Source organism: Sinocyclocheilus anshuiensis, unplaced genomic scaffold, assembly GCF_001515605.1.
Source record: "Sinocyclocheilus anshuiensis isolate Anshui unplaced genomic scaffold, SAMN03320099.WGS_v1.1 scaffold1998, whole genome shotgun sequence".
Taxonomy (NCBI): domain Eukaryota; kingdom Metazoa; phylum Chordata; class Actinopteri; order Cypriniformes; family Cyprinidae; genus Sinocyclocheilus; species Sinocyclocheilus anshuiensis.
The window spans coordinates 5,947-19,221 of record NW_015546126.1 but is presented as its reverse complement, the minus strand read 5'-3'; the positions used below and the strand labels follow the sequence as shown (position 1 = coordinate 19,221).

General features: G+C 34.6%; 1 protein-coding gene across 1 annotated transcript in view; it reads left to right on the top strand.

Moving 5' to 3' along the window:
- LOC107701035 (double-stranded RNA-specific editase 1-like) overlaps window positions 1–12,511 on the top strand; it is a 16,296-nt gene extending 3,785 nt beyond the window's left edge. Inside the window, exons 2-6 of the mRNA XM_016502951.1 lie at window positions 1,019–1,170; window positions 2,421–2,589; window positions 6,566–6,747; window positions 9,518–9,696; window positions 10,632–12,511. Of these exons, the coding sequence (XP_016358437.1) occupies window positions 1,019–1,170; window positions 2,421–2,589; window positions 6,566–6,747; window positions 9,518–9,696; window positions 10,632–10,808 (859 nt within the window). The 3' untranslated portion in view covers window positions 10,809–12,511. The remainder of the gene's footprint in view (window positions 1–1,018; window positions 1,171–2,420; window positions 2,590–6,565; window positions 6,748–9,517; window positions 9,697–10,631) is intronic.
- The last annotated feature ends 764 nt before the right edge of the window (window positions 12,512–13,275 follow it).

Below are 13,275 nucleotides of genomic sequence, written 5' to 3'. Positions count from 1 at the left end.
TACTTAGGACCATGTGATATTTCAGTTTTTCTTTTTTAATAAATCTGCAAAAATGTCAACGATTCTGTGTTTTTCTGTCAATATGGGGTGCTGTGTGTACATTCATGAGGAAAAAAAATTAACTTAAATGATTTTAGCAAATGGCTGCAATATAACAAAGAGTGAAGAATTTAAGGGGGTCTGAATACTTTCCGTACCCACTGTATGTATATTCATATAATTTATATTATATATATATTTAATATCAAAACATAAAATATTTTTTCTTAAATATATACATGCATGTGTGTGTATTTTTATATACATAATATACACAGTACACACACATATATTATGTAAACAAAAACGTTTATTTTGGATGTGATTAATCGCGATTAATCATTTGACAGCACTAATATATATTTATATTATTTATATGTAATTCAAGTGGACGGGTTCTGAAAAGCAGTGTTAATATATGCTATGTAATATTTATACTCTGCATTGATACGTGATATAGATTAATCATGAGCTAGCCTTTTGCAACTTATTAAACCACCAAATAATGTGATCTATTGAAATATTTATGAAAAGTCAATTAAAATAAATTATATAATGTATACAAATAATAATTTATTATAATTAGTGCTGTCAAATTGATTAAGCGTGATTAATCACATCCAAAATAAAAGTTTGTGTTTACACTAAACGTTTGTTTATTTATATATAAATATAAATGTACGCGGTACACACATAGTACATTTATTATGTTAACACAAGCTTTTAAACACAAACTATTATTATTATGATTTTATTGTTGTTGTTTCATATTACATTTTTATATGCAATTCAGGTGGACTAGGTTTCAAAAGTCAGTGTATGAGATATTTAATAAATATACAGAGCAAACCTTTAAATGTTTGTCTTGTTGAAGTTCAACTTGCAGTCACAATGTGTCAAAATAATTATGGTCATACAGTTTTGTATCTGTACATGACTAGAATTGGGAAGAATTTTTCTGCCGTTTGTCTAAATTTAGTAACAATAAAGAGGAGCACCAAAAGTCCATATTCGCGCAGTGTGACAAGCGTGGCTTCCGGCTGAAAGACAGTGTCCAGTTTCATCTTTATATCAGCACATCGCCCTGCGGAGACGCCCGGATCTTCTCTCCTCACGAGGCGGGTGTAGAGGGTGAGACTGAGTCTTCAATAAAGCTAACTATTCCGTTCTTTACACAGGATCTGGCGGGAGGTGGATGAGGATGTTATTTAGGACTGCCACTAATGACTATTTTTATTTCGATTAATCTGTCGACTAATTTGTCGATTAATCTTCATGATTAATTTTCGATTAAACGATTAAATTAAACCAAATGAAATCCAAAAGTAAAAAAGTAAAGTGCAACAAAGTGCAAGAAGCAAGTGTCCATCTCATAGTCCAAATCACTGAAATCAAAGTTCAGTATTATAGTGTAAGAATGACAACATATCCATGTGTTCTAGTCTACTAATAATAAAATTATAATAAAAAACACTTTTTGAAGGAGTATTTACCAGAATTTATTTAGGAGAAAATTTTTAATGTGCAGTATTTCTGAAAAAAAAAAAAAATTTTTTTTTTAATAAAATCAATTAATTAGAGCTTTTGATTATTACAATTTAATGGAACCATTAAAATGGAATCCAGAAAATAATGGAAAACAGAATTTGGTAAAGATAAAACTGTAAAACTCAATTAATTAGACAGGCTTTTTGATTAATAAAAGTTAATTTAACCATAAAGATAAAAAAATGAAAAATGAAAAAAACTGAATTTGGAAATAAAACTGATTTCATAGGGCCCTATAATTATAATAATTTTTTTGCGGTAATAAAAATAGATGCAAGTGAATGCCACTTCCGGTATTTTGCCGGTTAGTCGACGCGAGCAAAATGAAGTCGAGGATTTTTTTTTAAATCGAATAGTCGAATAAAATTGACAAATCGCGACAGCCCTAATGTTATTTTACTCAAACACTTGTTTGAAATTAATGATCAAAACTGAATAGTTGTATTCAATTAAGATTAGGTTGGGTCCTCTTATGATCAGGTCGCATTTCATTATAATTTCACTCGAGTGGCTGACTGCATTTCAAAAACAAATTTCATCAGTGTTTTTAATTAGCTGGCTTTGTTGACTCTGCTTGTGGCCTGATTAATTCCTCTCTTGAGTGTTGTATTTAAATCATTTTGCTTGGCTTTATATGTCATACAATTAAGCAGTTGAAGCAACAAAAAAAAATCACAATTACTGTTCTTTGTTAGTGTTATTCGTTGATTAAATCAATTATTGGTTTGTCGAAGTAGATTAAACATTTTAGAAACATTGCCTGTAAGAGCCACCCATTCTTTTTAAATGTTTATTTCACTGTTTAATTCATCTGTTTTTTCTGTTCTCTTCAGACCAGGGAGACAGACACCCAAACAGGAAGGCAAGGGGCCAGCTGAGGACCAAGATCGAGTCTGGAGAGGGAACCATCCCGGTGCGCTCTAGTAACACCATACAGACGTGGGACGGAGTCCTGCAGGGCGAGCGGCTGCTTACGATGTCATGCAGTGACAAAATCGCGAGGTAGATTGGTAGCATGCATACACACATACATATCTACATAGACATCTTAACTGATGAAATACTGATAAAGTATAAATGTGAACAGATATATAAATGTGAACCTTGAATAATGCAGTGGAAGTGCATAAATATAAATGTATCTGATTGCTCTGTGTCAGCAACAACAATAAAAGGATCACAGCTGCAGGGCTCAGTTTTGAGGATGTTTCTATCTAATGTCAAATTATTTTTTACAAAAAACTGTTTATGAGGTTTATAGCTGTTAGTAGCTGTTACATTATAGCTGATTATCAACAAATATTACAGTTATACTGCATTAGTTTGTTGTAAATTTTATATAGATTAAAAAAAATTATAATATAAATAGTGTAATAAAATGATTAAAATTAAAAATGTATATATTGAAAATATTAATTTGTATTTATATATATATATATATATATATATATATATACAATTTTAATATATATAATTTTAATTGTTAAGAAAACAGTAAATAAGCATTAAATGAAAAATGTGCATAACAATATTTAATCTTAGTTGGCAATTTTTTCTTTTGAGTCCTGAACTGATTTCCATAAGCATGTTATTTAATGACATTATTTGCTAATATGCATATAAAAAATAACAAAATATGTTATTTTTTCAATCAAATTTAGATTTAAAAATGCTACTTGTTGCTATTTAAAGAAATAAAAATATATTCCAGTTCTCTTAGCCGAGCTTGTTTGGGGTTATAATGCTACATTTACAGTTTGGCCATAATGAGCATAATGTTCTTCCTACCTTTACTTCTAAAAATGCTGTCTAGTTAGGCAGCTCCCTTACTTTTGGAGCAAAGCTATTGTCAGCCCTCTTCATTAGAATAGCAGACAGCTCAGCAAAAGCATTATAACCTTCTGGTTAAACTCTCTGCACTAGGTAGACGCTGTACCTGTCACCGCTGGGAGAGAAGAGAACAAGGGCTTTGTGAATTTAATTGCCCATTGGCTCTTCCCGGGCTTCATAATTGACAGGGAAAAAAGTGCATGGTTCAACATTACTATAACCCTAGTTAAATAAAGAAGAGCGTATTAACAGTGTAGGAGGGAGTGTTCATTTCTCCTGTGGGGTCAGGGTTGCGCTGGGTCTTCCTCTGTGAGCGGACAGATAAGAATGTGTCAGAGACAGCTGTGACCGGAGAGCACAGGTCCTGTCTATGCTGATGAGAGAAAAGAGAAAACCTCCTCCGTACACACACTTCTTTCACTGTCGCTCAATACTACATATATATCATCCTCATCCCACAGTTTTTATTTATTATCTTTTTATTTTTTTGTTAAATTGTGTTTATTTATTTATTTGTTTGTTCGGGGGGGCCCCCCATTGAAAATACAGAACTACTTTCTCTCATTTTGTTTTGTTTTGTTTTTAATCTAAAAATAAAAGAGCAAAATTGCTTTGCAAAAGCAATATGAAAGAAATTATCCCACCTAAAATTCAGTGTGGTCTTTTCTCTTTCCATATATCTCTGTTTATTTTTTTGTTTTTTTTTTTGTAATTCTAAAGGAGATGGAGGAGAGCTGAGAGGATGGGGACTGTGATTGTCAAGACTGTTTAGTCTCAGTGCATGACAAAAGACTACAATAAAAGAATATATACTGTACATATGACTCTTCTTAGTCTTCAGCAGTCATACAATAGCTTTGTTTGAGGAACAGATTGAAATTTAGGTTACTATTCACTGAAAATCATGTTTCAGAGTCTTAAAGAAAAATAGAAAAATATTAGGGTTAACCTCCTTAAAGGGATAGTTCACCCAAAAATGAAAATTTGAAAATGTCAACGATTCTGTGTTTTTCTGTCAATATGGGGTGCTGTGTGTACATTAATGAGGAAAAAAAATCAACTTAAATGATTTTAGCAAATGGCTGCAATATAACAAAGAGTGAAAAATTTAAGGGGGTCTGAATACTTTCCGTACCCACTGTATATCTATATATCATTAGTCTGAATTATTAACTGTTCCCCTGGGTTTTTAACTTCTGATCTGTAATGTGTGGCTTTTTATTTCCCTCTTACTGCCAGGATCAAGTGTTCTTGTACAAGGCTAGTCTCAGACGACCACCCGAAGTCCATTCACTGGCTGCATATTGCACTCAAAAACTGGCTTCTGCGAAACACAATTTAATGCAATGAATGCATTTAATCACTGGATTTGTGGGGTTACTGTCAATAAAACTGTAAAAAGCTGTCTAGTTTAGCAAGTAGACTTGATAAACGCCAGCAGAAACTCTGAATAAGCTGCAGAGTGTTCTGGCTACAGGAGGGAAGTGCTTAGCAAAGTGGTCTTGTTAACGGTAGCAAAAGTTGGACTGTGTCTCTTTGGCATCTGAGGCTGTTGATTGGTCAGACGAGAACGACTCCAATCACTTGAGTCTGGGTTCTTCTCAGCTGCATACAGCAGGTGTTGTTTTGGGGAGCAGATCTGGGCTTGATTAGGCCTTTTGATTGTGTACGGCTGAGGAGGGAGACCCAGTGGGTGAGTCTCTGGGACCTGTGAAGACATAAATGAGGTGATTTGGAAGAACTGCACTAATTGAACAATTCTTCCACTGTTGCTTTTTTTATATATAATTTGAAAATCATTCACATCTGGGCTTCTGGCCAGATTGCTTTTTTTGCTTTTGTGTTTTGGATTCTTGTAGCTCGTGGTTGTCTTATGTTCCATCTACCTGTACATGGTCATTTTTACAGTGTTTTAGATGGAATGAGATTAGGAATCCCAACAGTGTTTCATTATGTTAAACTGCTGGTCAGTGTGTCTAGTGGTGGGCCGGGACCCAAAAATGGGTTGCAAGTCTGTTTTGATGGGGTTGTGTAAAAAGTGTAAATTATATTTAAATGTAATATTAATTATAATCATAATATAATTAAATGATTATAAGCATAATCATTATATAATTAAATAAAATTGGGTCTGTTGTGAAAGCAGTGGGGAAAACGATGCAAAATGTCAGTGCTAAAACTGTAATATTGCATTATAACTAAATGTAGTAATAATTGTATTTAATTATGATAAAGGTCCTCTGTTGTGTTTGCGTACAAAAGGGGGAGAAATAATGTGAAATGCCAATTCAAAAAAGTTATGAAATAATTATAATTAATTTTAGTAATTATTAATTACGATAAAAATAAGTCACAGTTTTGATAGGACTGCATACAACAAGTGGGGAAAACAATGCAAAATGGTGATAATAAAATAATGAAATAATTATAAATACATGTAATAATAATTTAATGAACTACTGTATAATTATTATAATAAAATGGGCAACTGGTCTGTTCTGGCAGGGTTGCGTTCAGGGTTGCAAAATGCCAATAAAAAAGTTATAAAATAATTATATTATAAAATGTAAGAATAATTAAATAAATTTTAATGAATTATGATAGAAATTGGATGCAGGTCTGTTTTGATGGGGTTGCGTACAGCAGCGGGAAAAGAACACAAAATGGCAGTAATTAAATTATAAAATAATTATAATTCATGTAATAAAAATTAAATGAATTATAGCTATTATATTAAAAATGGGCCACAGGTCTGTTTTGATGGGGTTGTATACAGCAGAGGAAAATAAATGCATATAAAAAAATTCTAATATATATATTGATATTATGATTGAATTCAATAATAAGTAAATCAATTATAACTAAATATAATTCAAATAATAACTTTGCTAAGTAAATAGGCTTATCAACGTTACTTCTCATACCTTTTATTGTTGCGTGTCCAATCTAACTAATTTTTCCATCTTCCATTCTCATTCTAAATTTATCTGCATACAGTACTGTTGGGTCTATGCAGTTTATAGCAATATTAATAAATGACAATGCTGATTATTGTTACATTCTTTTTAACAGTCTGTGTAAGGTTGCCGCTTGGTGCCCAATATAAAATCTGGACACTAATGTGAGGTGTGTGTGTTTGTTCCTGCAGGTGGAACGTGGTGGGCATCCAGGGCTCTCTGATGAGCTACTTCACTGAGCCCATCTACTTCTCCAGCATCATCCTGGGCAGCCTGTATCATGCTGATCATCTCTCCAGAGCCATGTACCAGCGGATCGCTGACATCGAAGACCTGCCCCAGCAATTCTCCCTCAACCGCCCCCTGCTCAGCGGTAAGACAACATCACACCGGCTCGCATTTCCTCTCCCAAATCATTGAAAATGGCACCCATGTCAAATTGTATTACCATTTACTAGACGGACAGTTTCCCCCACTCGCCTTCAATTTCCTCGTGGTTTGATGAATTACTGGAATTTAGATGGGCCTGCTCTCCACCGCCAGCCTGTTTCAGTAATTCATACCGTGCCTCAAATCCCCTGAGATTACCCTGCTGATTTCTCTCATTCTCTCTCACTTTTTTCTTTTTTGTAAAGAGGAAGCTGGAAAATAATCCCACACAGCCTATAGCAGGGTTGGGAAACGCCAGTGTTGCCAGACGTACGATTATTTTTTTATTTTATTTTTTTTCATTTTTGACCTCTGTACGATGTACGATCAATAATGAAAAAAATCCCTTAATGTACAATAATTTCAGAATTTTATGACAATTCAAATGATGGTAGTTGTAGTCATAGGGCTTCTATATTCATACACGAAATCGGCTCATTACAGACACTCTAAATGCGCTCGTGCACACCTCAGAGTGTGTTAAGAATGCAGGAGGGTGCCCTGCTTTTAAGCCAAGGAGCACTATGTTGCGGTCCATGATGGCAAGAACCCCCTGAACATCTGGCAACACACAGGCTTCCGATGACAGTGACTCAGAGGTGGAGTTAACACCGTCGCGCCATGCAGCAACAGCTAAAGTCTGTCTACACTGGACACGACAAAGCGAGTGTTAAAAAACATTTTAATACGTCATAAATAGAACGAGGCATCAGTTTATTGTCGGGGATCCAGTGCAGACAGAGTCACTGATTATAATGGGTTCAATAGTAGGCTATTTTGTCGCACTGCTCCAGTGTAGACACGGTACGCCTAGTTATCTATTGTGGTTATTTGCAGGTCGTGCAAGTTGTTGGTCTAGATAAAAAGCTGTATTCTGTATGTTTGACTCGTGTGCGATAATTTTCTTCCAAATACGATAATTTTGAGCTTCTGGTACGATACTTGGACATTTCCAATCTGGCAACAATGGGAAACGCTTGTCAAAGTGTAAAGTGGTTAAACAACAGTCAAGCTGCTTTTTTGGTCAAGTAAGCTTTATTATATAGCGCTTTATACTGTACAATACATATTGTTTTAAATCATCAAATATGAGATAAAGACAAATACTGCAATTATTCAGTTAAACTCAATGTTGATTTAGTTCATTCAATAATGGTCAATGTAGCAAAATTCATCAATTATGCGGTCAGATGGATAATTTTGTAATAAGTAATAAGTAATAGAGTAATAAGTGAATTTTAAAGTTGTTAGAAAAACTACTAGTAGCTTGCCTAACAAAAACCTAACTCTAATAAAAACTAACCAAAAGATGCTCAAAGAGGCAGTATCGTTTAAATGCATAACTATCATATTTAATAGTTTTGAATGTAATACATACATATACAGTATATATATATGTGTGTGTGTGTGTGTGTGTGTTTATATATATATATATATATATATATATATATATACACGCATACTACAAAACAGAAAAATGACCTAAGTGTTTGTGCTCTAAATGAATCAGATTTTCCCACTTTAATTTCGAACGTTTAGTTTGAACTTTTTTCTGTCCCAATAAATGTGCAAACAGTAGTTCTTACTTGAAAAACTACACTATTAGAGCTTCTTTACAGCAAAATTTGAATTTGTCTCCTATTTGATGATTGTTTTTCCCTGTTCATCATTGTAAAGCTGCTTTGAAACAATCTGTATTGTAGATAAATGTAGCAATATATATAAAGATGACTTGACTGTTTTTTTCAAACAGCTGAGCTATTGTTATGCTACTGAAATATGATGTTTAAGTTAGTAGCGTTTCTGCTTTTATGTAGTTTATACCCAGCACTAGGTTTAAGTGGACACCGGTTCCTGATTAAAGACTCGCTTGAGTTTCAAAATGTCTTTAGGGAGACGTTGGCTGCTTTTGGAGAAGTATATACGATGAATTGGGTACATATCCTTTCTTACTTTGTGCCTCAAGAGAAACACCCAACACTGCTTTTGCACTGGGTTACATCAGATTCCCTGTAGAACTAGCTTTTAATGGCTCACTGCTGAAAATCTTCATTTGATGATGTGTCATAGGAGGTTGAGGCATAGCGTACTCGACCTGAGCTCAAAGAACAACCCTTCTGCATTTGTCAACTCTTTTTGTTCTTGTCGTCTTAGTCTGCAGGTAAAGAGGTAATGCATAGTGCAGTGAGCCATTTATGCTTTACCTAAATATTCTTGAAATATTACATAATAGTATATTATTTAATAGATTTTAAACTTAAGAATATAAATATGAATGAATAATGGCATGCAGCCTTCAAGTGTTTTTCAAATCATTTCCGTTGCTTCAGGTTTTTCCAAGTAATTATTTAGTCAATATAAATTCAGTAGTTTCTGCTTTCTAGTTTGTTTCCGGTTTAGTCTGTTCTGTAACATTTTTCTGTGCTCTTTTTAAGTTCACGTGCAAGACTTGTAAAGCAGCATTAGTCATCAGACTTTCTGTTGAAGGTCTTATACTGAATACACAACCTTGAGCACATTGTTTTATCGGTGTTCTTTCATTAAAAACAGAAGCCTTGAAACTAATTTCTTCTTATTTAAGAAATATCTTGATATCAAGTCAAATGCATAAAAAGGGCCACACTGGATGTTTTATTCATGCAGAAAAGTAAACGCACCAAGGCTGTTTCTGGGTGTGATTTTCTACTATGTTTAGTGTGTTTGTGTGTTTGCAGGAATCAGTAACGCCGAGGCCCGGCAGCCGGGAAAGGCTCCTAACTTCAGTGTGAACTGGACGGTGGGAGATCAGGCTCTAGAAGTCATTAACGCCACCACAGGCAAGGATGACATGGGCAGAGCCTCACGTCTCTGTAAGCATGCCCTATACAGCCGCTGGGTGCGACTACACTCTAAGGTACCGCTATCACAGATTCACTTTCAACCTTACTGCAGGACTTGGCTTAAGAAAAGTAAAGATATTATTTGTATTTGTATTTGTGTGTGTGTGTGTGTGTGTGTGTGTGTGTGTGTGTGTGTGTGTGTGTGTGTGTGTTAGTGTGTTAGTGTGTTAGGGATGTTCATTTTAACCGGTTAACCATTAACCGACCGTGAAGAATTTTGACCGATTAATACAATCAGTCGCTTAGAGACAGATAGACGCGACGAATACGTACAAAAACACTGCGATTCACAAGACAAAAAACATGCGCAATGTTACATGCGCAAAAAGCAGCAAACAACAGAACATGAGGATTCACATGGTCTTCACATCACACACCTGCAGCGCTTCTGCGAGTGGAGAAAAACATAATAAAGCTAGGCTATATATATATATAAATAATAATATATTAATATAATAATAAAATAATAATAATAATAAATAGGCCTATACAAGAAATATATTTTTACTTAAATAATAAATTAAGAAAACGAAAGAAAAACTGTATATATATATATCGTATTTTCCAGAAAATTGCATTGTTGACAGAACAAAACACAAAAATGTTGCATCGGTTGCATTGCATTTCCTTACTACATTAAGAATAATGTCAATAAAGTTTACAAAAAATATAAAACATTTGTAAACATTCTAAATGCTATAAACATGTTTATTAGTTCCCCTCACTCCTCAACAAATCCTTTACATTTAGCAATGTTCAGAACAGAACATGAATCAAGAATATAACTATAAATATATTTTGTATTGTATTATTATATTTATACGTATTATACTTTAAACCTTTGAAATGTGAAGCAATGCAGTAGTTCGCTATTATAGTCTACGTATTGCATGATATGTATTATATTACAAAATAATGCAAAAACAAATAATTTTTTTTGTATCTGCAGCTTTCGTCAACTCTCCGAATCAAAGTGCCCAAGCCCAGCTCGTACCACGAAGCCAAACAAGCAGCGGTGGAGTACCATACAGCCAAGCAAACGCTCATCAAGGCCTTTCACAAAGCGGGTCTGGGCGCCTGGGTGAAAAAACCCATAGAACAGGACCAGTTCTCGCTGAACTCTTGAAAAGGGAACATAAAAAGACCAGGACATGACAACAACCAGCTGTTAATACTTCACTTGATGTGTTGGGATGTGTGTGTGTGTGTGTGTGTGTGTGTGTGTGTGTGTGTGTGAGTGATGCTGTTTGTTCTCAGACAAACCAAGAGCCCTTTAGTGTCTGTCATTTTGCTCTCTTTGTGTGAATCATGACTGCCTTTTTAATTTGTAATGTAGAATCAGATTTTCATCTAACATATGTTTGTTTTGAAGTTAGCGGCATTAGCCTTCAGCAGATAACAGGACGTAATGTCATTTGTAACTGGAAAAATTTTGTTTTTTTTGAGAGAGAGGGTTGTTCTGAAAAAACCTCGATGCCGTAAACGTACACGTTACTTGGCTTCAGGTCGACCACACCGCTGTGCACAGGTCTGAAGGTTTCCTGGTCCAGCCTACCCAAATGCTGGCTAACCTTTTGAGCATGGTTCTCCTTGATATGCAAAACATAAGCATATTTATATTTTTTATTCCGTTCCCTCTGGATTTTAGAAGGGGAAGAAATTCTATCACATAGATCATAACTATACAGCATGGTCCCTTTAGATAGACAAACTTATTTTGTCAGGACTTTAGTGTAGAATTAGCGTACGCCGTCTTTCTAATAAAATAGATTTCAGATTTTAATTTGACCTCGGAGGGAAACTTGAATTTTTGCATATGGTTCCTACGTAAGCTGTATTCCCAAACAGTGATTTGAATTGGAAAATGGAGTAGTCTTATGGATGCAACCAAAGTGCATTGATGTTATTAAACGATGTGTCGTGGCTGTTGAGATTTCTCAGAGGTCTTAAATGCATGTGCGAATTACATAAGGCTCAAAGAAAGCCCTTTATTCTGGGTTTAATACTTTACTGGCCTATAATGGACCATTTTAGAAGCCCTACTTTTAGGTGTCTACACTGTATTGACTTTAAGCTGCATGGAGTCCATCGGATCACTCCGATCACCAAACAGCAGATTTCCCAGTGAACCTGGTCTGCTAATGTGATCGAGTTACACATATGTTAAAGGAATAGTTCATCCAATTATGAAAATTCAAGAAAATTCTTAAGCTTCGCATAAGGAAAAGACCAAACCTGGACTCATGATCCATTTGAAACGACATGTAGTTGAGTCTATTTCTGGATGAGCTCTTCCTTCAACATTCATGCTGCATTTAGTCACTGCAGGTTTGAGAGCAGGGCATTGTGGGAGTTTTTCAAGATGGCAGAATGGTCTGTAAAATGCACGTTTATTATTGACAAAAGCCATCTCTGCATGCGGAAGCGAGGGTTTGCAGAGGCGACTCTTGACTTTCACTTTATCCTTGCGACTTGTTTGAGGATTTTTTTTTATTTCCTGCATAGACCTGAATGCCTACATTCCTCCTCAGAGACGCTTCTGTAAGACTGAATTCAGCTGTGTCCTTGAGGATGAGGTTTCCCCTCTGCAGACTTGTGCTGTAGGAAGGTCTGAGCCAGGAGCTCAGGTGCTCTTTGATATATGACTTATCCAGTGCAGCATGTTTGACTGGTAAGGTTATTGAGAGCTGAGAAGCAGAAGTATTTCTATACCGATCATTCATTTTTAAAGTTTGGCTTTGGTGGTTTTCAGATTCCAGGAGTGTTGCTGTATAATATAAACTCCTGATGGGATTTATAACATTTCAGTCATAATTTTACACTTAAAAACGAAAGATACAAGGCTGCATTAGTATTTAAAGGAGTAGTTGACCCAGAAATGAAAATTCTGTGATTCCCTCACCCTCAGACATTTATGCTGTAAGTCGAGCTCAAAAACGACAAAACATCACCATAAAACCAGCATAACATTACTCTGTATGACTTGAGCATTATATGTTAGATCTTGGGAAACTTTTTATCAGAGAAATTGACTGAAATATATAAGGAATTTTGTTCAAAGTTTTGGGCTGTGAATCAAAAAAATGGAACAATTGTGAAATATTATTACAATTTAAAATAACTGATATCTATTTTCATATATTTTAAAATGTAATGTATTCCTGTGATGTCAAAGCTGAATTTTCAGCATCATTACTCCAGTCTTCAGTGTCACACGATACTTTAGAAATCCTTCTGATTTGGTGCTACTGCTAATAAAACATTTCTTAGAATGATCAATGTGGACAACATGCAGGTCAACATTTATTTGAAATATAAATCTTTTTTTAACAATGTAAATGTCTTTAATGTCACTTTTGAGCGATTCGGTGCATACTTGATGAATGAATGTACTCATTTATTTTTTTTTTATTTTACTCACCCCAAACTTTTGACATCTGAGAGCTGCAGCAGAAGGAAAGATTTACAATCAATAAAGTCTTGAATATCAAATATTGACTACTTTAAAGGGGTCATATGATGCTATTTTAAAGATCATTATTTTGTGTATTTGGTGTAACAGAATATGTTGACATGCTTTAATGTTCAAAAAA